Here is a 26982-nt window from a genome sequence, read left to right on the forward strand (position 1 = left end):
TGAGGGATACAGAAATGGAAAAGGGGAGGGCCACCTCCCTGGTTTGGTCTTTGTCCACGCTTCTCAGGCTGGCTGGCACCAAAATGGAAGCAGGACAGACACATTTGGGTCCTGTAATTGGTAACCTGTCATAGTAGGGAAGTTACTGCTGAGCAACTTTGAAGACAAAATGTGATGAAGAGATCTGGTTCTACCACCTAATGCCTTGCAATCTGGGCCAAATAAAATCTGTGCCTCAGTTTCTGAGAGTAAAATGGAGTTTTAATAGACCTACCTAGTAGTTGATGTGAGGATTAAATGTGATAAAGCATTTGGCACATACTGAATGCTCAATTGGTAGTTATTACAAGGCATACCTCAGAGATTTTTGGGTTTTGGTTCCAGACCACCGCAATAAAGCAAGTATCACAATAAAGTGAGTCACACAAATGTTTTGGTTTCCCAGTGCATGTTATGTTTACAACTATACTGTAATCAAAATATTGTGTGCAATAGCAATGCCTTAAAGAAATGTACATACCTTAATTAGAAAATACTTTATTGCTAAGAAATGCTAACCATCATCTGAGCTTTCAGTGAGTCATCTTTTTGTTGGGAGAGGGTCTTACCTTGATGTTGATGAAAACACCTATTTGTGAAGTGCAACAAAGCGCGATAAAACAGGGCATACTTTATTAGCTTTCAGAATGCCTCCTGCCCCCATGTCTCAGGCCCATTACTAGGTGTAGCTACATTGCTGAAAGGTGGATAGTTTGAGATGCGCTCTCCACCTTCCTCTACTTAACTTGATTGAGCCCTTGGGAATCTCCCAAGTGATTATAATTATATGCCCTTGTAAGAGGGACAAAGGGTATGCATGGTCTAGTGTGTGGTTTCACCTTGGGCTACTAGACTCTTCCCTTCATATGATACCCTAAATTAACATAGGATCCTCAAATCTACTTATTCTTGTTCATAAACTACTCAAAGCCTCCATATAAAAGCTGAATTTGGGGCACACAATCCTGAAAACACGAATGCAGTCACTCCCTTATTTTTTCTATTGCATTCCCCAATCCCTTCAAAACAAGTTAACACTTTAAATCAGTTTTATTTTCTGGTGACAGATTTCGGTTATTTGAGCTAGCAGTGGCTGGAAGAGTGGCACTTCATCCCTACAGTGATTTAGGGGGTGGTGAGAATGCAAGGAGTCATCAGCTGGAGTGGCCCGTGGTGCTCTCTCCCACCCCAGCACCTACAATACCTGGCTCAATAAATATTTGGTAGCTCTTTGTGGGTAGTGCGGATGGTGTGATGGGTGATATACAGGCTCCCTTTGGGAACCATGTACTGTATAGGAAAGAACACCTTACATCCTAATCTGTAATTCTTGGTTCCAGTTCAGGGTACTTAGCACACTCCACCCCACCACCCTCCTGTAGACCTTCACCCTTATTTTCTGGGAGAGCAGCTGGGCCCACTTCATCCCAGCACCCTAAACCCTTTCCAGGGCTGCAGATTCTCCACGTGGAAGACAATGACGGCTGTGAATGCGTATACACTCATTTCTGGGAAGGACTCCATACTCACGACCCCCTACTTCTGGGGCTCGAGAACTTTAAAATCTAGAGGACATCCACCTGCCTGTCAGTTAAAGGTACTCAATTTTAGAATCCCTCCCTGCCATTAGCCTTCTATTTATGACCCTCGCCTCCTGCATTTAAGGGTATCACTTGGTGGGCTAGGGGACTCCAAGCAACCTGATGGGGTGCCCGCTCTGGGGACGGAGTAAGGCAAGGAGGCGGGACTGGAGTGTTGGAGGCGGGACCGCATGATCCCAGGGCCACCCAATCGCAGAGCCAATCATCAGCTGAGGCCACACCCCCACTCCCGACCACACCAGATCTTCCCCGCAACATTGCAGGGTTGGGCCGAGGCCCGCGCATGCCTGCAGAAAACCTCCGGCCGTGGCGGGGCGGGCCTCCTCCTGCTCCTCTTTTCAATAGGGTCCGGCACGGCGAGTAGGCCCCGCCCCCATGAGAGGCCAAGTCTACGGACAAAGTCCGGGTTTGCAGACCTGCCCCGCCCCCAGGCGGTCCTGCTCCGGCTGACAGCGTCCGGCAGCGCGGCAGAGCCCCGCCCCCGCGCGGCAGCACGCTTCCCGACGCGGTCCGCGCACGCGCGAAAGAGCCCGCCCCGCGGTTGGGCGTGGCCTTGAGGCGCGTCTCCGGTGGCCCCGCCTCTTCCAGCAGCTTCAGCAGATCCCAGTGGTTACGCTGGCGGGCGATGTCCTCGGGCGCTAGGCCAGCCTGGTCTCGCAGACCTCGGGCCGCCCCCAGCCCCAGCAGTAGCTGGGCTACCTCCACCGCCCCTTCTCGGGCTGCCAGGAACAGCGGCGTCTGCTCCTGCGCGGGATAAAACCGCCAGGGGCGAGGTCAGGGAAGGCCACGCCCACAGGACTGGCCTTTCGTGACTCCACCTACTTGACTCTCGGCCCCTCCCCCTCAGGTTTTGGGGGTTTCCTGCGCTTTCCACCTTTCTCTGGCACTGTTTCTTTTTCTTTGTGGGGAGCCCTCTACCCAGTCTAACCCTGCCGTCTTGGGCGTCTTTATCGGCTCCGGCCTGGAGAAGGGAGTGGGCGGCCCGGGCGTTGTTCACGGCGGCGGCCCAGTGCAGCGCGGTTTTCCCTGGAGAATGACGTGGGACGTTGTTACCCCGAGGCTGAGAGCCAGACGCCTGGGTTCCCGTTTCCCACGGCTCCTAGGGTTGGGGGAAGGGCTCCTCGGGCCCGCCGGGTCCCTCAAAGGCGGAAGCGTTGCCCGGGTGACCGCCGACGGGCAGGAAGCGTTGCCCCTGGTGATGTCACCGGTGCGCGGGAGGGACAATGGGGCATTGTTCTGGGTCTGTGGGACCGGGAGACCCCTCTCCTTTCTCAGACAGGGCCATCCTAGTTTCCAATGGTCTAGGGCAGTGTGTTGTTGAGGATGATGGGGGAAGACACGTGCTTCGTACTGCCACTGCACCGCAGATTTACCACCCTGAGGGCAGGGTGAGAGGGATGGGAGGGAATCCCCCAGCTTCCAGTGGCTCCACTGCTTCTCCCTTCTTTTGCATTTTATCTCATACCCCATCTGCTCAGCTTCTATATAGCACATCAACCGCCCCAGATCCATACCCCATTTATCTTTGGCCCCCACATCTGCTTGGGCTGCAATCAGTTCTTCGACCAAGTCCTCCACCGCCAGCCTTGCGGCTAGCATCAGGGCGGTGGTCCCGTCCTCTGTCCGCGCATCTACTGCTGTCTGTCTGCTGCGGAGTAGGAGCTGGGGGGCCAGAGAGGGCCAGTGATCTCTGGTAAGTCCTGGGTGGCTAGCTCAGGCCCCTCACACTGTTAACCGCCTCCCAACTCATATTCGGCTGTCTTGTTCTGATTTCCCTTTCAGGCCCCCAGTCTCACATCACCTTCCTCTTTGCCAAACCCCAGAGGATGCTTTTGCCCAGCTTTACTTGGAAGATTGCTCCCTGTCCTCTTCAGTGACCCCAGTGTGCACTGACCTGGCAGACCTCCCGAGCATCAGCAGCCACAGCGGTGTGAAGGGGACTGCGCCCTGCTCGGTCTGGCTGGTTGGGGTTGGCTCCAGCCTCAAGGAGGCGGCGGGCAGCAGTTGGCCTGGAGAATCGGGCAGCCAGGTGCAGGGGCGTCTCCCCAGTGCCCACCGTGTGAGCCTGGGGACAAGCCCCTCCACCTAACAGAGGTTCCCAGGGCTCAGGGCTTCCCAGCCATGTTCCCTGGAAGGTCCTGGACTCCACTCCCCCACAGCAGACTGCTGACATCAGGGGTGTCACCCCATCTGTGGGTGGGAGAGGAGGAATGGGAGACAAATCAATCAAAAGGACATAACGGGTTCAGGGTGGGGAGAACATGGAGGCTCAGGAAGAATCTCAGCCTGAGGTGTCAGGAGGCCTCCCTAGCTCTTGATTTTGTGTGGCTTTAGTCAAGTGACTTCTCTACTTTTCTCTGGGCTTCAGTTTCCTCGTCTGTGCAAGAAGCCAGCAGGCCTTAATTCTCTAACATTCCAGAGCGGTGGTTCTCAAACTGGAGTGTGGATCAGACTCACCTGGAGGGCTTGTTAAAGCAAGTTCCCTAGGAGCTTGAAGTTTTGCATCAGTAGCTCTGGAGTGGAGCCTGAGAATTTATATTTCTAATATTTTCCCTGGTGATGCTGATTCTTCTGTTCAGGGACCACACTTTGAGAATCACTGTTCTAAGGCATTAACTCTAATGGTTGATTTTCCAGGTCTGATTATCAAAACATTTTCTGATTCTAAACGGGTTAAGGGGAGTTTTCGTCTTGGTATGGGTTGGCTCACGCACCAGGTCCACGGGTGTCCACGTCAGGGACATCTGTCTCAGATTCCTGGGGAGGAGTCAGCATGGCTGCCTGGGGGAGCTCCTGACAGTCACCACTCAGAGGCCAGAGTTGGCACTTGGAGCGTGAGGCCCTTTCTTCAGCCTTGGGATCAGAAAAACAATCAGTGAAGGAGAGAGGCCTTGTCTGCTCCACCCCTCCATCACCTCAGGACCACTCGTGCCCCAATACTTTTACCTGGCCCGCTTCCTCTCCTTCCTCAGGGCCATAGCACATCATAATTCCATCCTCATCAACTTCTGCCTCTGGTTTCAGTGCCCTGGAAGAGGGCGGGTGGGTCCATGAGGTTTCCAGCAACCTTCCGAACCCTCTCGCCTTCCTCTGTCTTCGACTTCTGCAATCGCATCTTGTAGCTTCTGATCATAAATATCTCCATAGGGAAGAGCCCCCTCCCTGAGCCCTGGTTCCTCCCCACTCTCACTTGAGGCCGATGCTGTCCTCGCCCAGTGGGGGCCGGCGTCGGTGGGGAGCTGGCTGAGTCCCAGGCCTTCGAGTGAACCCAGGGGGCAGCCAGAGAGCCCCGTGCTCTCGGCGCCGCCGCCGTATGAGCTGGAGGACGAGAAGAGCCCCGAGGGCCAGGAGAAGCACCCCGGCCACTGGTGAGCACAGCACAGGCCAGGGAAGCTGGTTGGCGGGAGGCGCTGTTGGGAGAGAGACAGTAAACAAAAAGAAGCTGTTTCAGGTGAGGCTGGGTACTACTGTGACCTTTAGGCAGGTGCAATAACCTGTTAGCCGCAGTGTCCTCATCTGTAAAGTAGGAATAATAGCACCTGCCTCAGTGGGGTTGTTGGGAGGATTAAAGGAGTTAATACTGTAAAGCGCTTAGAGCACGGTCTGGCATATACCGTGTTTCCCCGAAAATAAGACCGGATCTTACGTTAATTTTTGCTCCAAAAGATGCATTAGGGCTTATGTTTAGGGGAGGTCATCCTGAAATATCATGCTAGGCCTTATTTTCCGGTTAGGTCTTATTTTCGGGGAAACAGGGTAGAGAGCGCCATAGGAGAGTTCTTACTCTTTCATGTACTCCGACCTGTTTGATTGGATGCTCTTGGTCTAGTAGAGAGGATGGACCAGAACCCAAGGTTTGTTTGTGGGAGGTCAGTGACAGAGGGAAGGATAAAATACTCGGGAAATGAGAAGATTGTCGAGCAAATGGGCTCCGAGGAGATCCAGTTAGAGAAAGAAGTCAACAAGAATAAGTTCCCAGCACACGTATTTGGGTCCCAGTGGTCCTGTTTCACTTGATCTCCATTGCTGGTTGCTGGCATGAGAGCTGGCTGGGGGCAACATCAGGGGAAATGACGGGGGTCGCCTACCGGTGTCTGCACGAGGGTGGGCAGCCAGCAGGGGTCCCGGCAGTAGAGGCTCCAGGGCCTCCACTGCAGCCATGGCGGCCAGGAAGCGGCGCAGGAGCCCAGGGTCCCAGGGACAGCGGGGTGCAGGGTGGTCAGGGCCGCAGCGGGACAAATCCACACCCATCACCACCACAAACCTGTGGGGGAGTCACCTCAGATTCCTGTGTTGGTCCCTGGCCCCCTTCCCTCTGCCCGTTAAAAGTGTCTGGCCTGCCTCTCCACCCAGCTGCCTTACCCTGTGCTGAGGGAGTCCTCCTTGCCCACAGGCTGTGTTTGAGGGGTTGCTCTCCCCTGATGAGAGAGGTCTGGGGTTCCTCCTAGCTCCTCTTCGGCCTGGGCCCCAGGATAGGGGTACACCATGTCCCTGCCATCACTATCTTTCCTCACCCAGAGTCCCACCCTCAGAGTCAGGGAGAGCACCCGGGCCAGGGCCAGCAGCTGCTGGTCCAGGGCTGGGGGGCTCAGCACCACCAGGAGGGCCAGGGAGGGCCCCCCCGCTGCATCCCCATCTTCGGGCCTGCAGTCGCCCCCATCCCAGCCACACTCTGGAGAGTCGCAGCCCTTCTCGCAGTGCCCGTTGAGGAAGTGATCACGGCAGAACTGGTCATAGGCTGGTCTGTGGGGTGAGGAGAGGGGGACTCAGGACTCCCTTCTTCATCCCAGAGTGGAGTCCTGATATGCCACAGTCTCTAGGGCTCTGTTGCTAGGTGCGGACAGCTCCAGAGCAACGGGCTGTCAGGCCCTGGGTGGTAGGTGGTCCAGACACCCTAATGTCTACTGACTCCCTTGTCTCCTAAGACTGTCCCTTCTCCCCACCCTCCCGTGCTCTCCTGTCTCTCTGAAGGAGGCCCTTTCCCTCCGGTGTGCTGGTTGCTAAGGGAGACACTGCATGGCAGCAGGGCTTAGAGAGAGGCTTGAGGCCAGAGCTCCCACAATTCTCAGAGAGGAGCCCCGGCAGAGGCACTGCCTTCTTTCTTGGTCCCCCATGAAATATCGATGCTGCCCTATCCCCCTGGGTTGGAGTCTAGGGTCTTCTACCTCTACTTAGCAACGGTTGTGAGGGTGGAAAAATCCTTGGATCTTGAGGCTGTGGTCACACTGTAACTCACAGGCATCCATGTCCTTCCTCCTGCCCTCACCCTGCCCCACCCCCCATCCCAAGTCAGGGTTTCAGGCTCACGTGCAGGCTGGAGGATTTTCACAGTCATAGCCATCAAATAAGCACTCTTCAGAGTCACACTGTGGGTGGCACTGCCCATCCCGGAAGAGAAGCCAGCAGCGGGAGTGGGAAGGGCAACCCTTCCAGGGGTCCAGGACCCCCAGGGAGCAGTCCCCCCCATCCCAGTTTCCTTCTGGTCCACTGCAGCCAGTGTCACAGACCCCATCTCCACCTCTGCCCTCACATCCCTTTGCTCCGCCGCTCTGACAGCGGGGCCCTGGGGAGCTGGGAGGGCAGGAGCATCGAAAGCCTGGGCCCCCCAGCTGGGAGGTCTCTGAGCAGCTGCCATTATGCAGGCATGGAGAAGGTGGGCCACAGCCTTGAGGAGCAGGTGGGGTCAGGCAGTCGGGACCACCGTAGCCATTGAGGCAGGCACAGCGGGGTGGAAAGCCAGACTTGGGGGAGGGCAGGCACAGGCCACCATGGTGGCAGTGGTGGGGGCCGCAGGAGGGAGCTGCGTGGCTGCAGGTGGGGCCGTCAAAACCCTGTGGAGAGAAGAGGTGGGGGACCCTTGTGTTATTCTTCCCACTTCCTCTCACTGCAAACTCCTGCATTAAGATAACTCAGGTCCTGGGGTCTCATATTTGGAAGGGGCCTCAGATAACATCAAGTGCATCATTTAACAGATGTTGAAACCATGTCCCTTGTTTTTTTCACACAGTGATATTACGGTGTGATGAAAATAATGAACCACAGCTGTGCGCCACAACCTGGATGAATTGTAGCATCATGATGCAAGTCCTGGAAGACTAAACAATTAATAGAGTAATACTAATTGAACTAATAGTATCTTAATCCTGGGAGATAAGATTACATACTTTCTCTTCCTCTGGAAGGGGAACAAGAAGAGGAAGGCATAAGTACATGTAAGTTATTGTTAACATTGTAATTCTTGGGTTAGGTTCATGGGTGTTTTATTGTAAGAATAATAAAAAGGCTGTGCACAAACGAGTGATGTTAGTGTTTCAGGAACCAAGGCTTAAGATTAACCCGGTTTCGTGCATCTGAGGCACATGCGCACACACACACAGAATTAAAAGAACTAAGAACTTTTCCAAGGTCACGCTGCTTGACCTTGGGGACATTTCCTTAGGCAATGCCCATGATTTCTGAAAATTCCATTCGTACATCACCTGCCTTCCCTCCCCGCCGTCTGCTTCTGAGAGCCACCACCCCTGTGAGTGTGGGATGGCTTTCTCCATTAATTCCCACTCCAGTGCTCCCCAGGCTCCCGTCTAGCATCCTAGCTCAGGCGTTAGCACCTCGTTTCAGTGTGGGGGCAACAGAGAAGTCAGCTTTGCAGGTCACTCACCTGGGGACAGTGGCAGGTGAAACCTGGGGATTGTCCTGCTGTGGCTTCACAAGATCCTCCATGGGAGCAGGGCTGGCTCTGGCAGGGGTCTATCTCCACTTCACACCACTGGCCTGTGGTGGGGGTGGGATTAGATGTCACACACCCTGCCTCAGTCACTGCCTCCTGCCTCATTCCTGGGAGTCGGCCCAGCCCAAGTTGTACAAGATGACTAGGCTGCCTTGTGGGCGGGGACTGTCTGGGTGTCCACGGTCAGAGATGCCTAGCCCCCCGCCCCCCAGCCTCACCTGTGTGTCCAGGCAGACACTGGCAGTAGAAGGTGTTGGCTAGAGAGTGGCAGGCTGCGGTGCCGGTGGGGTGGCAGGGCTGGGCCAGACACTCATCCACGTCCCCCTCACAGCGCAGTCCCACAAAGCCTGGGGGGCAGGTGCAGTGGAAGCCTCCAGGTTTGTGGGTGCAGGTCCCATGGTTGTGACAGGGCTGGGATTGACAAGCATCGGTTTCCTTTGAGCAGTTCTGTCCACTGTAGCCTGGGGCGCACTGCAGGCAAAGAGGGTTAGATAGGAAACTAGTAAGCAAGCCCAACCCAGCGCTACAGGGGACAGTTGCTAGGTCACATTGCCACTAAACATAGCTCCATTTCTGGTAACACCTCTCTCTCCAAACACACACCCAACAGGCTGTTGTGCTTTATTAATTTCTAGGCATTTAATGAATACCTATTTTGTACCCAGCACAATTTAGGCACTAGGAATACAAAGAAAACTAGAACTCATTCGTGCTTGCATGAAATTCTCAGGTAACCAGAGGAGGGAGACAGCTAGCATTTATTGCGTGATTCATATAATAACCTCATAAAACCCTCGATGTCGATTATCTCATACGATTCTGACTTTACAGTAAAGGAAACAGGTTCCTTGAAATATTAAGTGACTTGTGCATGTCACACAGCTAGTGGGAGGAAGAGCTGGGATTCACTGCAAGTCTGTCACTCCATAACCGATGCCTTAACCATTTGCAGATTGCTTTCTATCATTGATGAGGTCTATGCCATGTGCTGAATTCTTGCGAGAGGAAGGCGAGAATACAGGAATGGAGTACCAGGAAGGCTTCAGAAAGATGGAGAAAAAGGGATGCATGAGGAAGTGGCCAGGGGGCTAGAAGAAGCAGATGAGGGAGGTGTTCTGGAAACTTCTGGAGGAGGGCGTTTCATGAAAGAGGAAGTAGAGCTGAGTGGCAGGTGCATGGGGTTTGCTGGTAATCAGTATCCCGCTTCTGTGTATGTGAGAATGTTCACAATAGTTCAAGCGGGTGGTTAGAGGTGTGTGTGGTGCCTTCTAGCCGTCGTGGTTCTGAGGGCAGGGATCAGGCAGCTCAGACTGGAACCCAGTTTTGCCTCTTCTGCTCTGACCCGAACCCCGAAGGAGAGGCTGGATCCCAGCCGGGAGGGAAGTTCAGTACAGATTCCTGAGGAAGGCGCCTCCTGGGCGCCCTCCAGTGGAAGAGGGCTGGGAGGCTCCCACAGAGCTGGCAGCAGTCCCGAGCTGGAGGGTGTGGTGCGGGCAGACAGGCCTGGGGCAGCCGGGCCTTGGACTTCACTATGAGCGATGGGCAGCGGAGACACAGGTCAGCTGAACGCTCGCAGCAGAGCAGCCTGGTCACAGAGCAAAGCTGACCGCCTGGGAGGACAGTATGGAGGCAGGGACAATAGGAGGCTGATGCGGGGGTCCAGGTGGGATGCAACAGAGGCTGGATGAAGGGTGGACGAAGGGGGTCGGGGCAAGGACAGAGCTGAGAAATATTTAGGAAGTCAAATGGCATGACTTGGTGGTTGGCTGTGTGTGGGGCGCAGCAAAGGGAAATGGGTATGCAGCACCCACCCAGGACTACTGTTTCCCACATCCAGCCCCCCGTCACCCCTCCGCCCTCCCCTAGACCCGCTCACCTGGCAGAGATATCCGTGGGGCTGGGCCACGCAGGTAGCCCCGTGCTGGCAGGGCCTGGACTCGCATGGGTTCACCTTGTCCTGACACATACTGCCTTGGAATCCAGGGGGACAGCGACAGAAATAGGACGGGCCACTGTCAACACAGAGGCCTCCATTCTGGCACAGGGATGAGACTGCTGCGCCTGGGGAGAGACAGAAGGGTCAGCAGCGCTGAGTGGGGTGGGAGGGTGCCGGGGAGGCCCTTGGGGACCACTAACGTTCCTGGGGCCTTGAGCAGTCGGTACTTCCTGACACTGACGAGGCTAAAACATCAGGATCCCCTCCTGCTGGTTCTGCCAGGATGGAGGGAGTCACCTCGTAGGCTTAGACCAAGTCTCAGGAAAGAAAGAACTCAAGGGAAACTTCAGGAGCAGGCGTTTGTTAACTAATGGCCCAAGTCGGTCCACTGAGTTTGCATCCCCCTGAGTTCTCACCGTTATTCCTGTCAACCACCCTGCACCCCAAGTCTCCTTCCTGAGGTCTTCCCGTATCAAACCTCATTTGAACAAGGGGTCACTCTTTCACCAGGGCGTTGGTGTAACCTCAGGTGTGTGTGTGTGTATGTGTGTGTGTGGGGTGTGGGGTGACAAAATGAGCTGAGTGCAATTGGGTTAAATGTGGGCCTCTAGCAGAAACGGTAACGCCAGAGCTGAGCAGCTCCGCTCCGAGAGCTCCCTGCTGATGGTGTTAGACTGGAGTCTCGCTGACTGGGTTGCTCGGTGTTACTGCCGACTGCTGCTAGGAGCCCAGTTGTCTTAGGCTGCCTGCGTGCTGAGCTGTAGAATCAGTCCCTGTGGTTGGTCTGAGTTGCTTGGACTCTGTCAGCTGTTTTGCCCAGACGTTGTGTGGACGCCCTTATGGCTGGGATAGAGGAGGGCACCCGTTCCCTCTTCACCTGCCCCTGAGTCGGGCCGTGGGCTGGTACCTCGGCTCAGGGCGGCCTTCTGGCAGGAGGACAGCGGGATGTTGCAGAGAGACCCCGTCCATCCCTGGAGGCACAGGCACTGGAAAGAGGGCCCAGTCTGGAGGCAGTGGGAATTGTGCGGACAGGGCTTCTGGGCACACACGTCCAGCAGAGTCTGAGGGTGTGGGGGCAGAACGAGGCAGGACAGAACATCACCCTGGTGCCAGATGGGCCTCTGCCAACTCCAGCTCTCAAAGTCCCTCACCTTTAAAACTCTCCCCTGAATGGTCTGGGACCAGGTGGTCCTCCCTGGTTTCCTTTGATACCCACATCCTGGAACAGTCCCTGGGATCAGACATTCTTTCAGTCCTTCACATCTGTACAAACCTCAAGCTAGACCTCCACTCCTAAACTTCCAAGCCTCTCTTCATGTGGATGCCTCACCCAAATGTCCCCACTGCCCACTTTTAGTACCTGACACCCTCTCACTAGAGCTCTCCAGCCCCTCCCTCCTCAGCACACCTGGCTCGGTGCCCCTCACCTGACAGCTGCTTCCTGTGTAGCCAGTGGGGCATAGGCAGCGGGGGCCCTGGGGGCCGTCTTGGCAGGTAGCCCTGTTCCTACAGGGGCTGGACAAGAGAGACACAGGAACAGTAGAAGGAAGGTCTGGGAAATAAGGGGGAGGGGCAAGCACTAGGGACATGGAAACTGGAGGAAAGGCAGAGTGAAAGGGTATGGGATGTGGGATGCGAGGCAGCCTGGAGCCCCAGAGGAGATGGAGAGGAAGGGTGGGAAGGCTGAGGGGCTCCCTCCCGTCCTCCAGGGGTCTTTGTACCCTGCTTACCTGTCTGCGCAGCTGGGATGGATCCTTCGCTCACAGTGTGTGCCCTGGAAGCCCACGGCACAGACGCAGAAGGAGGTGCCAAGCCTGTTCACACAGGTACCCCCATTGAGGCACGGAGCTGGAGAGAGGGGGCTGTGAGGGCTGCGTCACTTGCCTGGAACCTCAGTCACACCGCGTACAGGACACCCCCCACCCTGTCAAAACACCAGCTCACTGTGTCCAGTTTTTTAAAAAAGTACGGCACAAACACACCCTGAGCAGGGCCTCCATCCTCTCTTGACCCAGCCCCAGGACATGGTAGTACTCACCAGAAGCACAGTGGTCGGTGCTAGTTTGGCAGTGGCGGCCAGTGTGGCTTGGAGGGCAGGTGCAGGAGTAGCCCCCAGGGCTGGGGCTGCAGGAGCCACCATTGAGACAGGGCCCCGAGTGACATGGTGTTATCTCCTCGCTGCAGGTGGGCCCTGGCGGAAGTGGGGGGGGTCTGAGGAAGGGAGCCCTCCTTTTCTCCTCTCTCCTCACTTTCCCTCCCCTTTCCTTTTCTCATCTGCATCCCTGTTCTTTCCGTCCAACCTCTTTTCTTTTCTCGCCACCTCCCGCATATCACTTGTGTCCCCTGCAGCCCGTGTCCAGTTCTCCTTGGTGGCGACCAAAAAGACCCAGAGCCCTTGGACGCATGTCTCCACTGGTCTTGCCCTTGATTCAGAGGGTGGTCAGCCCAGGGCGTATGTGGGTTAGGGAGCCCCTCACCTGTGTAGCCTGTGGGGCAGGTGCAGTTGTAGCCAGAGGACTGGGGGTGGCAGGTCCCCCCGTGGGCACAAGGTGTGGAGACACAGCCTCCCAGCTCTGCCTCACACTCTGGTCCTGTCCAACCCATGTCACACACACATGAGGATCTGGTCATAGAGAGAAAGGGGAAGGTTTCCGCTTAACGTTTTTATCTTCTCCCCTCTCCACTGCTCAGACCCCTATGACCTCTTTTTGTCCCCAAGACTCTGGCCCCTTTCTTCAGTGGCTTTGCTGTCAGCATTGCCCCACTCCCTCCCTCAATGCTCATTTTTTCAACTAGATATGTATGTATATTCCTTCTATAATTTGTTTCTGGTCTGTCTTTCCTCATTAGAACGAAAGCTTGAGAGCAGACACTTTGTCTCTTTTGTTCTGTGCTGTTTCCCCAATCCCTAGAACAGCACCAAACATAGTAGATGCTCTGTAAATATTTGTCTAATAAGTAATGAGTTTGCCCAGGGATTTAGTGCTGCTCTTCCTTCTGCTCTGACCCCCTAGTTCTCCGTGCCTCCCACTGTTTGTGAGCTCTCCCCTCACTGGATACCACTCACCAGTGGAGCCCTCCCACTGGCTGTGAGGTCAGAAGTGCCATCTCCTTACACTTCCCCGTTGGTCATTTCCCACAGACTTGCCTCTCACTGGCTATCTTCTCCTGCCCTAGCTGAGGACCGGAGGTGTGTGCAGACAGGAAGGGCCTGGAACGCGTTACCTGTGGCAGTGCCCATGGAGGCAGGCGCAGTTGTCCTCAGCGGGAGCACAGCCAGGGCTTCCATCCGGGCAGAGGCAGTGGGCCTCGTCCTCCCGGTCCTGGCATTTTTGCTTGGGTTGGCACAGGTTGGGAGCACACAGGGGAACCTCACAGAGATGACCTGGGGTGGGGCATGGGTCAGAGAAAACAGGGTCCCTCCATGTCCTTGATGGGGCCACAGGCCCCTTCTTATGCACGACGTGCTCGCCCACCGCTCATGAACCTGTCCTTCGGTGTCTCCCTGTTGTCTCAGGACACTGTCTACCTTCCCTAGAACGACAGCCAGTGTCCTGTAGGACGTGACCTCTAACTGCTGTGTTTCTGTGCCGTTGCACCGTAAGCTCTGGGTGTGCTGCTGTTCCTGAAGCGGGGTGTGCTCTTCTTCCGTCTGCCCCTTGCGCATGGGGTTATCTGCAGCTGCAGCACGCTGTCTGGCACTGTGTCTGGGCAAATGCCTGCTCATTCTTTGAGCATCAGCCCCTGAAGCCTTCTCATCTCTAGTCCTCTGTGCGCCTAGGGTCCTGCACTTTCCTCTCAGAGCACCTCTCTGGGCCGTAATCAGCTAGACTTGTTGGTCCTTCTGCCCTAGATGTAAAGCCATGGGACGATAGCAGCTGTCTTCCTCAGCTCTGGGTCTGCGTCGGCATAGTGCACGCTTAAGAAATGCTTGCTAAATAGGCAGGTGAATGGTTTGCCTTTGAACTCTGTCCTCTGCTCCTGAACCCCAAGCACACCATTCACGCTGGGCCCAATGTGGGCCCTACAGTAACACCCACCCTCAGCCCCATGGTTCTGCAGCCGTGCAGGTTTTGCAGTGAATAACTTTAAGGGGTTCATTCTCATTCTTTTCTTACATCCCAACCCTCAAATACCACCAGTGACCTCGGCACCACCCCAAATGGACTCAAGTATCCCCACCAGTGCTTGCCAACGCTTCCCCTGCTGACCTGTGAAGCCAGAGGGGCAGAGGCAGAAGAAGGCTCCTGGGAGGTCAAGGCAGCTGGCGCCAGTGGGGCATGGGCCACTCAGACACTCGTCCACCTCTACCTGACAGCGTGGGCCTTCAAAGCCTAGGGCACAGCAGGAAGGGCAGGGACCTGTGTGGAAGTCTCCCCTGCTGCCCACCCTCCCTCGGTGTTTAAGCCCACTTACCTGGGGCACAGTCGCAATGGAAGGACCCAGGCTGGTCCTGGCACTGCCCACCATTGGCACAGGGAGAGCTTCCACACTCGTTGATGTCCTCCTCACACCGGGAGCCTGTGAATCCTGGCGGGGCAGGGAGTGGGCAGGGACACATGGTGAAGGTCATTTTTTTCCTCTTCTCTGGATTTATTCGGGAGTTTGTTACAAATGTTTGACCGAGCTTTACGGGATGCTTTCATATATTCAAACTAGAAATTAAGCGTTTAAACTGATACTTAGCCTTCTCTCTACATATACAAAAATAACATTGGTACAAATCAAATGGCTTGGTTTGGGGTTTTGTCTAAATGTGTCATATAATGAAAGCACCAATGTGAGGGCTTCTCAAATAGTGATTCGGGTTTCAGGACGTAACAGAGTGTAACTTGGTATATTCTTCATATAAATAAAGCATAATTGGGTATATGTACAAATGCTGAAAATACATTTTATCAAAAGCGTAAACACCAGTCCTGGTCCTTCCCGTGGCCAGGAAAGGTGGACCTGGACGGCTTCCCAGAGAGGACACCTGGGGTAAGTACATGGGACCGGAGGGTGAGGCAGGCAGGTGAAGATCGGCCACCCGTCAGCTCTGTGACTTTGGGCAAGCTACTCTCCTCGGGGCTCCAGTTTTCTCCTCTGCAAAGAGGATTAATGATGGAACCTACCTCAGAGTACCATTAAAAAGAGTAAATGAGATAATGCCTGAAAAGTAGAGAGCCAAGCGTACTGGCCTGGAGTAAATCTTCAGAATATTCAATAAACACCAGTTGTTATCACAGCAGGGGACAAAAGGGGTGCCTGGTGAGGCTGGAGGAGACCTGGGGCGCTCTCCCTGCATCGGTGGTGAGCAGTGCCAGGATCAGCCTGACAGGCAGGGGGTACATACAGAGGGCTCGGGGGGTCCTCGGAAAGGAGGGTGTTTGGGTGATTTGGCATGACAGAGACAAGGGTGGGTGGGTAAGCAAGGGAAGATTCAGGAGAGGTGACCGAAGACAGTTCGGGGAGCAGAGGAGTTGGAGAAACGGAGACTCCTTGGTAGGCCAGGGAGAGGTTCAAGAGCCGGGGGCCTGAGCTGAGGAGGCCCAGAGAACAGCCGATGGTGGCGGCCAGAGTGGAATCCACACTCACCGGGCAGACAGATGCACAGAAAGCTGTCGCGCTGGTCTCGGCAGTCAGCCTGGTTCAGGCAAGGAGCTGAGGCACACTCATCTATCTCTGTGTCGCAGAGCTGCCCTTCTAAGCCTGAGGACAGGGAGCTGTGGTGAGGGGTGTGGCTCACCGGCCGGTTCTGCCCAGAAGGCCCACGTTCTAGAACCAGCCCCCCCAACCCCGGCCCTGGCCGTGCCCCCATCCGACAGCCCCCCCACCCCAGGGTGCTGTCTGCATGTGGGTTGGAGAGATGAGCCCTGAGGCCCTGCTGCTCTGCTGTGTGGCTCTGCCCCCTTCAGGTGAGAAGCTCCAGGAGCACCTGCGGAGGACAGCAAGGACGTGCCTTTGGGGCCGTTCCCATGTGCGTGGGAGGCGGCCCATCAGCCCGGAGGTCCCAGAGGACAAACGAGACAAGTGGGCATCTGCCTGGAAGTGATTCACTCTTGTTCTACCTGGGCAGGCCTCCGTGCCCGGGAGACCAGGGCTCCCCAAAGGGGGCATGTGGGAAGCTGCATCGCTCCCATCTTTGTCCTGTTTCTTTGGGCTTGTCCTGGTCTCCACTGTCTCACCCTGAACTGAGGCGGGATCAGCCTCCAGACCATGGCTGCCTGCCTCTCCTGGCCTGGGAAGGCCGCCTCTGAAGCTCCTTAATGCCCACAACCCTGTCCCTTGGATTATGGAACAGTTTCCTCAGCATGTTTCCTCGGAAGCCACTCAGCGTAGGCAGGCAATGCAGTGTTGTAGGTAACAGTATCGAAGCCCTGGGTTTGAATCTTGGCTCTGCCACGTACAAACCAGTGACCTTGGACAGGTCCTTTCTCTGTGCCTCACTTTCTTCATTTACGAAATGGGCAAGTAGCAATGCTGACCTCACAGATTATGGTAAAGATGAGACAATGCATGTAGGCTGCTCAGGTGGTCCCTGGCAAAAAGGAAGCTATCATTTTTCTGGTTTCATTCCGATCCAATACTGGCTCCATCACTATCTCCCTAGGGAGACCCCCCTTTTTTGTTCTTTTTAATTAAAGTTTATTGGGGTGACACTTGTTAGTAAAGTTACATAGATTTCAGGTGTACAATTCTGTATTACATCATCTATATCTCACATTGTGTGTTCACCACCCAGAGTCAGTTCTCCTTCCATCACCATATATTGGAGACTTTTCCCCCTTGAAACTGGTTTGGAGGTAGGTGTGGCCCTGCAGCATTCCTTTCCTGTTGTACAAGTTCAAGCACACAGGCCCATCGATGGGGGATGGGAGGCTTTACCCTCAGTCCCCACAGAGGAGAGTTCCTGTGACTAGGAGCGTTCTGGGTTGGCATGAGCAGAGGCTGCAGCACGAAGAGTTTTAACAGCTGTTCTGCTCTCCCCTGATGGGCCGATGTGTACAGTGGACCAGGTTGTATACTCTACAATGACTACAAAGTGAATGCTTCCCCCTCACCTCGAGTTGAGCAGTGCACAGCCTCACTACCACTGTGGCAGCCCTTCTCCCGGGGGCCATGGGTTTCCCAGAGTTGTCATCTGGGGGTGCGGAGAGGAGAAGCATTCTTTGGTAACCGACCTCACTGGCCTGAGGCCACCTATGCTCTGGAGGGGTGATGCCCTGTGGGTTCAGAATTAATCCCGTCTCTTCTACCCAAGGTCCTCACCCAGCTGGTACCTGGTGGGCAGAGGCAGTGAAAGGTGGCGAGCAGGTCCAGGCAGGTGCTGCCTGGGTGGCAGGGCTGGGACAGACATTCATTGTGATCGGCCTCGCAGCGGGAGCCCGTGTAGCCAGGGGGACAGAGACAGTCAAAGGAGCCGGGGGTGTTGAGGCAGGAGCCGCCGTGTTCACAGGGACCGGGGCCTTGCTGGGCTGGGAGGAGAGAAGAGGCGGAGTCCATAGGGGCGGGCGTGGAAGGGCAAGGGGGCCAGACTGCCAGGGTGTCTGTGGTGGCCTGCTTGTGGCGATGGGAGCAAACTGGGGAAAGGGCTTGTGCCTTTAAGATGGAGAAGGACTCAATGGGGCCTGGAAGGCTGAGCATTGGTGGAAGACCAAATCTGGGCAAATTCAGGGCAAAGAGTTGTTTGTGCTTTTAATTTGGAAAACAATTTGTCTATGTTCTGTGCAGAGGCTATCTGGGGGCTCAGAGAGGATCTGATGTGGGGGTGCCTCACCCATCTGACACTCGTCCAGGTCCTGGTGGCAGGTGGGCCCTGAGTATCCAGGCTGACACAGGCAGAGTGTGGCCCCCGTCAGGGGGTTGGTGCTGCACTGGGCTTCCCCATGGCACGGCTGACTCAGACACATGTCCTCCATGTGACACAGCAGGCCTGCAGGACAGGCGGGTGAGGCTGCCAGCTGCTCTCCCCCGTCTCTCACACGCCATCTCCACCTCCCACCTCCCTGAAGTCTCTGCCCCACACCTGTGCGGCCCGGTGGGCAGAGGCAGGAGAAGGAGCCCACACGGTCGATGCAGGTAGATCCTGGGGCACAGGTGGCAGCGACACAGTCATCCAGGTTCTCCTCGCAGCCTATGCCTCCCCAGCCGCTTACACACACACAGTGGAAGCTGCCAGCCAAGTTCTGGCAGGTACCCCCGTTCCTGCAGCGAGGGGCACCCTGGGCCTCACACTCGTCCACATCTTTGGAGCAGTCCCAGCCTGCAGGAAGGTGGGAAGGGGACAAGGACTGGAGCTGGGGCACCGTGAGCAAGGGAGGCCAGGGGCTGACCATCCGGGCCATTGGTGCCATGATCTTGGCTTAAATGACTCACCTGTCCAGGCCTCTGGGCAGAGACAGGTGTAGGTGCCCAGCCCATCCTGGCAGGTGCCCCCATTCTGACACTGGTGCCTGGCACAGTCATCTGTGTTCACCTCACAGCCTGGGCCTGTGAAACCTGACAGGGTCATGGGATCAGCTGAAGGAGGGGGACCCAAGGGAGACAACCTCCCTGCCCAGAGAGGGGCTGCAGAACACACCTGGGCGGCAGAGGCAGAGGTGGAAGGTAGAATCTCTCCCTGGAGCCAGCTGGCAAGTGCCCCCATTGGGACAGCCCGTTGGAGGGCAAGGTCCTGGCCAGAGCTCACAGCGTGGACCTTCCCGCCCAGCGGGGCAGAGACACTGAAAGGACCCCAAGGTGTTATGGCAAGAGGTGCCTTTGGGGCAGGGTCCCGGGTCTAAGAAACACTCATTGACATCGTGTTCACAGGCATGGCCCTCGAAGCCAGGTGGGCAGCGGCACTGGATCTGGGGGTAGGTGGCCAGGCACACCCCTCCGTTCATGCAGGGGTTGGCTGAGCAGAAGTCCCGAAGCTGGCACTGCTCACCTGAGGCAGAGGAGACAGGGGTCTGTTTCTAGCACTGTACAAATCCAGCTCATCTGAGGTAGCGCAGCTCTCACTCTGCATTCTCTTTCTAATCTTCATATTTCCTTCCCTTTCCTCCCAGACCTTCTTTGCCATGTCCCATCACCCCTTGCCTCAGTTTTGCCATTCCTGGGGAGGATTATATCTGGAGTGACTGTATTTTCTATACTGAAAACAGGACGTGTAGCTACTGGTGGAGTATTGCACTTTGACCCTGCCTGGGAAGGTCTGGGGCACAGGGTCGCTTCAGTGGTGACTTGGTGGGGAGTGAAAGGCATCCAGCTTCCGTAGGCAGGAGACTCAGCACCTGTTCTACAGCTGGTCGTGTGCCCCTGGAGTCGTCTGGCCTGTCTCATCCTGATTTCTAATCTTCAGGTGGATGTAACAATGCAGACAGTGATAAGGGGATGCCCCTCACAGCCGTGCACACTAGTGGGAATGGTAGCAGGGGCGGCAGCCGCCATTCATGCACCAGTGCTGTGTGCCAGGTGCGGGGCTCAGTAACGCTTCCTGAGCACCACCCACTTTCCTCCTCTCAACAGCCCTATGAAGTGTGGACAGCAGCTGACAACCAAGGACCAGAGAGCTTAAACATCGGTGGCAAGGTCACATATCCAGTCAGTGGCAGAGCGAGCATTGGACCTGGGGAGGGGACTGCCCCAGAGTCCCGACTCTGAAGCACAGCCTGGCAAATTGCCAATGACCTGCCTTCTGGTCACACTGCTGGTCTCTCACCCAGTCTCAAGCCCTGTTTCCTCAGAATTACCTGGGCAGCTTAAAGATTTCCATGCCCTGGGACCACCCGCTGAGTCAGATTCTCTGGGATGTGAGCTTTGGTATTTTTAAGGCTTTCCAGGTGATTGCTATGTCCAGCCAAGTTGGAGAAGCCTTGCCTCTAGCCTGCCCCTCACGGGAGCACCCCCATCCCACAAACTTTCCTACCCACGTGACCTTTGCTGCCTTGTCTATCCCCTCCATCCCGGTCTGGTCCTGTGGAGCCGTCCTCTTTGGGCCTCACAGCTCTGTCCACACACCCTGACCCCCTCCTCCAGGTAGCACTCCCTGCTCGCCATGTGTCGTGCTCTCTTGCCCAGGGCTGCACTCCTCCTCCTGGGATGGGCACCCATTCCTCTCCCTGGGTCAGATCCCTCCCACCCCCATCACACTGAGGTCTTTCCAAGTGATGTGACATTCGGGTGTTCAAAATGCAGAGGTCCCCTGCTAGGCCTCCTCTAGCTACTGGGACAAGGGGAGGTTGAGGCGGTTGGGAAGGGGGTCAGGGTGGTACACTAATGGGGGAATCATAGGAGCTATATACCATGTATCCCCGAAAATAAGATCTAGCCGGACAATCAGCTCTAATGTGTCTTTTGGAGCAAAAATTAATATAAGACTTGGTATTATATTATATTACATTATATTAAGATCTGGTCTTATATTATAGTAAAATAAGACCGGATCTTATATTAATTTTTGCTCCAAAAGGCGCATTAGAGCTGATTGTCTGGCTAGGTCTTATTTTCGGGGAAACATGGTACCAACTTGTCCAGAAATATTTCAGCATTTTAACAACTAGTACAACCATGCTGGTGAGTGTCCGTCATGGGGAAATGGGTCACCAAGAATCGGCTTGTAGATTCTCATGGCTTCTGTCCTCACAGGGCTCAGCCATCTTTCCTCCCCCAGCCCAGCCCACTGCTCCTTCCTGCCCCCCACCCCCATCGGTGCTCACCTGTCCATCCAGGTAAGCAGGAGCACTGTGGGAGTCCAGAGGCCTGGATGTGGCAGTGGCCCATTTTGGAACAGAAGGAAGAACAGGGGTCGTTGAGCTTGGCCTGGCACCTCTCGCCAGTGAAGCCAGGGGGGCAGGTGCAGAAGAAGCTGGGGGTCACGGGAGACGGAGGGCTGGGGGTGCCTGGGAGGGCAGGAAGCAGGGCTTGGCAGCTGCCCCCGTTCTGGCAGAGCTGGGCATCCTGGCAGGGGTCAGGAAACTGGCACGTCTCACCCAGGAAGCCGGGGGCACACCTAGTCCGGGAGGAGAGGAAAACGCGCATCACTCGCCCCTGTTCACCTTCTCCCATCTTCCTCCTTTGCCTTCATTTGTTCCCTTTCCTCCTCTCCGCCTCCTCCATTTCTCCTCCTCCCCTGCTTTCCCTCCCCCTTTCCAGCCTCCACTCCCACAGACACTCACTGGCAGGTGCCTTGGCCCTCAGAGAGGCTCAGGCAGGTGCCTCCGTTGGCACAGGGTCCTGAGAGACTCCCGCACGGCAGCCCTAGGGATGGAGACGAGGATGAGATGGGAGCGGCGAGCCTGAGGCTCCACCTGTCCTTGTTAGGTGCTCCAGAGGGACCTGCCTGCAGCAGCCCCAGACGTGTACCCTAAATTAGCCTTCATAGCCCGTTCCTAGGCCCCACGGGGTGCTTGCCCCAGCCCCCTAGATCCCGGGACTCTCACTTAACTAATCCCCACCCCCCTTTCCTGTTTTTTTCTCTGGCCTCCCAAGTCCAGCCTCAGGCTCCATCCCTCGGAAGCAAGACAACAGGGATCAGAAGGGGGGGCTGAGGGGACTCCTGGGAGGTGAATGGCTGAGACAGTGAAGGGATTTCCTCCCGGAAGGGCCCAGCAGGGAGCCATCCGGGGGGTGGGGACAGCTGGACCGGGAAAGGAACTTGGTGGGCCCTTGACCTTTCCAAGTCTCCATCTCTTGCTTCCCTCTCATCTCTTTCCCTAGCAGGTGGTCAGTCTGTTCTCTTCCCCTCCTAAACATGATTTCAAGAGCCTGCTGTCCCCCCAGCTCCAGGGCTGACTGGGTTCTCCCTGGGGATGGGGACCCTCTCACCCATCCCCCAACAGTCACCACCTGGCACCAGGCCCACAGCCTTGGTGTGTGCTGGTCTAGTGGCAGAGGCAGAGTCCAGTCGTCTCTCCCTGCAGGATGCCCCCATTTAGGGGCTGAGAATCTCCTCCATCCAGTGTCACCTCCAAGCACGGGGCTCGGCCCCCTACCCCCAACCCACCAGACATCTTACTAAGGAAGATGGGTACCCCCCATCTCTTCCACCCTGTGCCTCACCTCTGGTCTCCATGACTGAGCGACACAGCAGCGACAGCAGCAGCAGAGAAGGAGGCTGCATTCCAGAGCCCCGGCCCCCAGCCCAGGTCTGCCTCCTCAGGCCAGGACCCTCAGAGCCCACTAAGGCAGGAGCCACCACCTCGGCTCCGACAGCACCTTCTTCCTCCTCCTTGGCTTGTGGCAAGCCTCACGTCTGAGCTGTTTCCTGAGTCACACAATGTCCTGGACACCCTAATGATGGGGGGGAGGAGGGAGGAACTTCGAGGGGGATGAGGGAGGGGCCTTCTGTCCCTGACACCCCTTGGGGGGGTGGTTGGACAATGTGGCTGGAGAGCAGGTGATGGGAGGGAAGAACTGGGAGGTGGGGGCCCCTGGGAGCAGTCCCCGCCCTTCTGTTGATGTGGTCTCTCTTCTAGAGAAGGGAATTGCAAGGTGGCTGGCTGCGCTGGGAAGGTCAGGACCTGGAAACAGGTGTGGAGTGGTGGTAGACGTCCTGTTCCTCTCCTCCGGAGAGGATGCTTCTTTGCGAAGGCAGTACAGATGCTTCTCAGAGAATCTGCAACTTTCCGTAAGTTGTAACCAATGCCCTTGGTGGAGAGAACCCAGAGGACTTCTAGGCCTTACCTTGGCCGCCCTTGCTGGGGACTTTTCTCCTTTTGGGGAGTGAGCAAGATGCTGGGCTGGTTTGGGGGGAAAGATTGGCCTGCATTTGCAGGGGAAGTATAAGATCGTCATCAATGATAAATGAACATCTACACTAAATTTTGCAGTCTGGATTATCCATAGCAAACACTACCCCTCCATGTCTCCCTCCCTCTACTGCACTGGTCCCTGGGGTGCAAGCAATGCCAGGCGTTGACTTTAAAATTGGAGTGAATAAAACCACACAAGAGAATTCATTGCCCTGACTCATCCTACCTTCTTGAGTAAACCCAGGACTGCTTTGGGGTCAGTTCCCCCCAGATTTCCTCTAGGACCTCAAGACTGAGAGTCCAGGGTGTGGAGGTGTCAGCGGCAGCTGTGTGCAGCCCCCCAGCACCCAGGCATCCACACTGCAGCTCGGGGCACCCTAGTACATTCCCCTGCCAATGAATATACTTTGCCAGCACCATTTAAAAAAACCTCATTATTTTGAGATAATTTAAAACTTACAGCAAAAGGGTAGTAATACTAAGAGTAAATTCCAGGATATTCTTCACTCAGATTCACCGGTCGCTATCATTTGATCATTCGCTTTATCATTATTTCTCTAAATACACATTAGGATTTTTTTCTGAACCGTTTGAGAATAAGTTGCACGCATGATATCCCTTTACTTGTAAACGCATTGGTGTGAATTTCCTATGAATAAGAACATTTATTTTACATAACCACAGTACAACTATCAAAATCAGGAAACTGTTAAACAAAAAATTTTAACTTCCGTAGCTAAAAGTCTTTTTAAAGAAAGGTTTTATTGAGCCAAAACTGCTAGCCAAAAAGACCAGTCTTGGGGCACGAAGTCTAAACCACCTGCAGCATGGCCAGGTAGGAAAGACAATATGTCCTTAGTTGCAGAGTTTTACAAGCATTTTTATACATCAAGTGGCGGGGAGAAAGATGTAACCCGTACTGAAAGGATTTACGTTGGCTGTAGACAAGGGACGGAGAAGGTGAAGTGGGACTAGTTTTGGGGTAGGGGCAGCGGAGTTTGCAGGGAAGATGTGTCTGCTCCTGTGGGTTAGCTGTGGGCAGCAGGTTGGAAAGTTCATTGTAAACAAGAAACAAAGGCTCCTGGGGTTTGACGGAGCCTGGCTATTCTCTCTTTTGGATAATCTCGGAAATAGCCCCCTGGAAATTAATCCTAAATTTCAACAGATACACGGGATGTGAGCAGTCTTTTGTCAGAGCTGGTCCACAGCTATTAGCAGGCTAACTGCTGTCTCTCTCACTCTCCTGTGGCTGTAACTTTAATTTAGAACATCTCAGATTTTTTTTCTTGTCAAAACTGAGATTGATACAATGCTATTATCTAATCTACAGTCTGTATAGAAAATTTGCCAATTGCCCCCTAATGTTTTTTTTTTTTTAATTTTTATTGGGGTATATTGGGGAACAGTGTGTTTTACCAGGACCCATCAGCTCCAACTCAAGTCGTTTTCAATCTAGTTGTGGAGGGCGCAGCTCACTGGCCCATGTGGGAATCGAACCCACGACCTTGGTGTTATGAGCATGGCACTCTAAGCAACTGAGTCAACTGCCCCGCCCAAATGTTTTTTTATAATTATTTTTGTCTTGGTCCAGGATGTAACCAGGGTGATGTTAATTACATTTAGTTGTTATGTCTTTTCAGTCTCCTTTAACATGAGTATAGTTTCTTAGATTTACTTTGTCTTTCATTATATTTCCATTTAAAAAAAGATTTTTATTAAAAAAATATTATATTGACATTTTTGAAAAATACAGATCAGTTATTTTGTACTGTTCCTAAATTTAAGTATGTCTGATGCTCCCTCAGTTTATGCGTTTTTGGTCCGGAATACCACAGAAGTGCCGTTGTATCTGTCCTTCTCTCAGGAGTTGCCTGGTCATGATTCTGTCCCATTGTTCCATTGGTGTTGAAGGGAACCAAAATGTTGCCACCCTGAAGTTGCCTTTGGTATAGATTTTAAGCTGTTTATTCAGAAACAAGACTCAGAAAGAACCTTTGACCCTCCAGCCTTTCGTGCCTAAGAGATTCAGATGGAAAGGCCTACTCCAGGAAGGGAACCTTAGACTGCTGCCTAAGCCAAATTTGAATAAGGTATGGTAAATAGGAGGGCGTTAGGAGGGGGCATGTTAGCTAGATACCCACTGTGTCCCATTGTTTCTGAGTTGCCCAGCAAGAATTCTCTTGCTGTGTGTGTTCCTTTCTTCTTCTACCTGTAAATCAACCTCTCACTTCTGAAATCGAATACTCCATTGCCCGCCTTTTCTTCTTTGTCCAAAAATGTCTCATATACGCAGTGTTGCCTCCCTGTCTTCGGAGTCTTCATGCTTGTGTGAATTCCCCATGTGCATGTATTAATCTGTCTCTGTTCATTTGATTATTAGCCCAACTAGAAGAACTTGGAAGATGGAAGGAAAAGTAGTAATTATTTGTTTTAGTGTCATTGTCATTTCCTCATCACCTTTCTTTGTTGAGGAGACAGCTATGGGTGAGGAGACAGCTGTGGGTGTTGAGACCTGGGCAGAAGAAACCTGGTGTGAAAAGTCCCTGCTTTTGCACTGTGTGGTTTGCTGATGGGGGGCTGGACTTGGTGTACATGAGAAGTGAGAGGAAAATAGGAAGAGACACTAGGCTTTTGAAATCACAAAAACACCTGAGCCGAAAGAACTAAACTCTCCATTTCTGCCATGTTCCTGACCTCACACTTTTTGCTGTAAAGGACCCTGGAGCACTAAGCTGGAACTTGAGAGAAAGAGGAAATGGCAACAGAGACCAAGGAGGAGTGGTTAGGTGGATGGGGACTCAGGACTGCGCTGGGGCAGAAGCTGAGTTTAAAGGTGTCAGGAAGGTACTCAGACCACTTATTTTTTATTTTTTAAGATTTTATTGGGGAAGAAGAACAGGACTTTATTGGGGAACAGTGTGTACTTCCAGGACTTTTTTCCAAGTCAAGTTGTTGTCCTTTCAATCTTAGTTGTGGAGGGCACAGCTCAGCTCCAGGTCCAGTTGCCGTTGCTAGTTGCAGGGGACACAGCCCACCATCCCTTGCGGGAGTCGAACCGGCAACCTTGTGGTTGAGAGGACATGCTCCAACCCACTGAGCCATCTGGGTGCTCAGCGGCAGCTCAGCTCAAGGTGTCATGTTCAATTTTAGTTGCAGGGGGCACTGCCCACCATCCCTTGCGGGAGTCGAGGAATTGAACTGGCAACCTTGTGGTTGAGAGCCCACTGGCCCATGTGGGAATCGAACCGGCAGCCTTCGGAGTTAGCAACATGGAGCTCTAACCGCCTGAGCCACCGGGCCGGCCCCCCTCAGCCCACTTCTTGCCTTATCCTTGCCTTAGGGAGGGCAGGAGCCACCTGCTTGGGCACCGTGAACTGTGCCTGGGCCCCAGACTCTCCCTGGCCATTAGGACTTCACAGCCCAAAGGAGCACTGATGCTTCCTTCCCATGACTTCCCAATGGTCAGTACTGATGAGGGTGGTACCGTCATCATTATAGTGAGCTGCAGCGTGCCAGGGACACGGGAAGTTCTCTGCTGTAAAATGACTCTTTCCTTAGAGCGTCCCATCAACACAGGTTCGTTTTACTCAACTGACTTCTTTCATTGCATATTCTCTGAGAAGGATAACCTGTCAATCGTTCATACTTTACTCATGGAGACTTCCTTTTTCTTTTTAAACAGCTTTATTGAAGCATAATTAACATAAAATAAACCGTGCATATGAGAACTATATCATTTGATAATTATTGCCACATGTATATGTCCATGAAACCACCAGGACAATCAAGATAGTAACATATCCATCACCCCCAAAAGTTCCCCAGTGCCCCTTTGTAGTCCCTCCCTCCCTCACTCCATTCCTCAAAAACCCCTGACCTGCTTTATGTCACTATAGATGAGTTTGCATTTTCTAGAATTTTTATATAAATGGAATCATGGAGTTTATAGTAATTTTGTCTGAC

At 54.2% G+C, this 26982-nt stretch overlaps 1 protein-coding gene and 1 long non-coding RNA gene across 4 annotated transcripts; one reads left to right on the forward strand and one right to left on the reverse strand.

Moving 5' to 3' along the window:
* Window positions 1-521: 521 nt before the first annotated feature.
* NOTCH4 (notch receptor 4) lies at window positions 522-22537 on the reverse strand. 3 transcript variants are annotated; one of them, XM_019715591.2, is made up of 30 exons: window positions 22328-22537; window positions 21445-21526; window positions 20986-21278; window positions 18867-19214; window positions 18662-18784; window positions 18312-18548; window positions 18063-18218; window positions 17566-17760; window positions 15881-15994; window positions 14720-14833; window positions 14515-14637; window positions 13529-13688; window positions 12781-12926; window positions 12342-12494; window positions 12034-12151; window positions 11731-11818; window positions 11211-11364; window positions 10244-10428; window positions 8586-8838; window positions 8299-8411; window positions 6948-7471; window positions 6003-6383; window positions 5729-5904; window positions 4831-5050; window positions 4587-4668; window positions 4355-4493; window positions 3535-3830; window positions 3155-3302; window positions 2569-2666; window positions 522-2384 (listed from the first exon to the last, which is right to left on the reverse strand). In XM_019715591.2, the coding sequence occupies exons 1-30, from the start codon at window positions 22386-22388 to the stop codon at window positions 1674-1676; spliced, it is 5991 nt and encodes a 1996-aa protein (XP_019571150.2). In that variant the 5' UTR covers window positions 22389-22537; the 3' UTR covers window positions 522-1673. The 3 variants fall into 3 exon arrangements, with proteins under 3 accessions (XP_019571150.2, XP_019571149.2, XP_019571151.2); XM_019715590.2 differs by having other exon boundaries at window positions 11181-11364; XM_019715592.2 differs by lacking the exon at window positions 2569-2666 and having other exon boundaries at window positions 2251-2384; window positions 11181-11364.
* Window positions 3200-8108, forward strand: LOC141571614 (uncharacterized). The gene is made up of 3 exons (XR_012496520.1): window positions 3200-3333; window positions 3423-5008; window positions 7648-8108. It is a non-coding gene; the product is annotated as an uncharacterized LOC141571614 (long non-coding RNA).
* Window positions 22538-26982: the final 4445 nt, after the last annotated feature.

The sequence above is a fragment of the Rhinolophus sinicus genome, linkage group LG05 (genome assembly GCF_036562045.2).
Source record: "Rhinolophus sinicus isolate RSC01 linkage group LG05, ASM3656204v1, whole genome shotgun sequence".
Taxonomy (NCBI): Eukaryota; Metazoa; Chordata; class Mammalia; order Chiroptera; family Rhinolophidae; genus Rhinolophus; species Rhinolophus sinicus.

Coding starts and splice junctions, on each gene's coding strand:
- NOTCH4 (XM_019715590.2), bottom strand. CDS start 22,388: ATGCAGCCTCCTTCTCTGCTGCTGCTGTCGCTGCTGTGTCGCTCAGTC. Junction 21,279..21,444: donor GAGGGCCAAGGCACCTGCCA/GTGAGTGTCTGT, acceptor CTCCCGGACTAG/GTGTGCCCCCGGCTTCCTGG. Junction 18,219..18,311: donor CTGCCCACCGGGCCGCACAG/GTGTGGGGCAGA, acceptor CCTGTCCTGCAG/GCCTGCTGTGTCACATGGAG.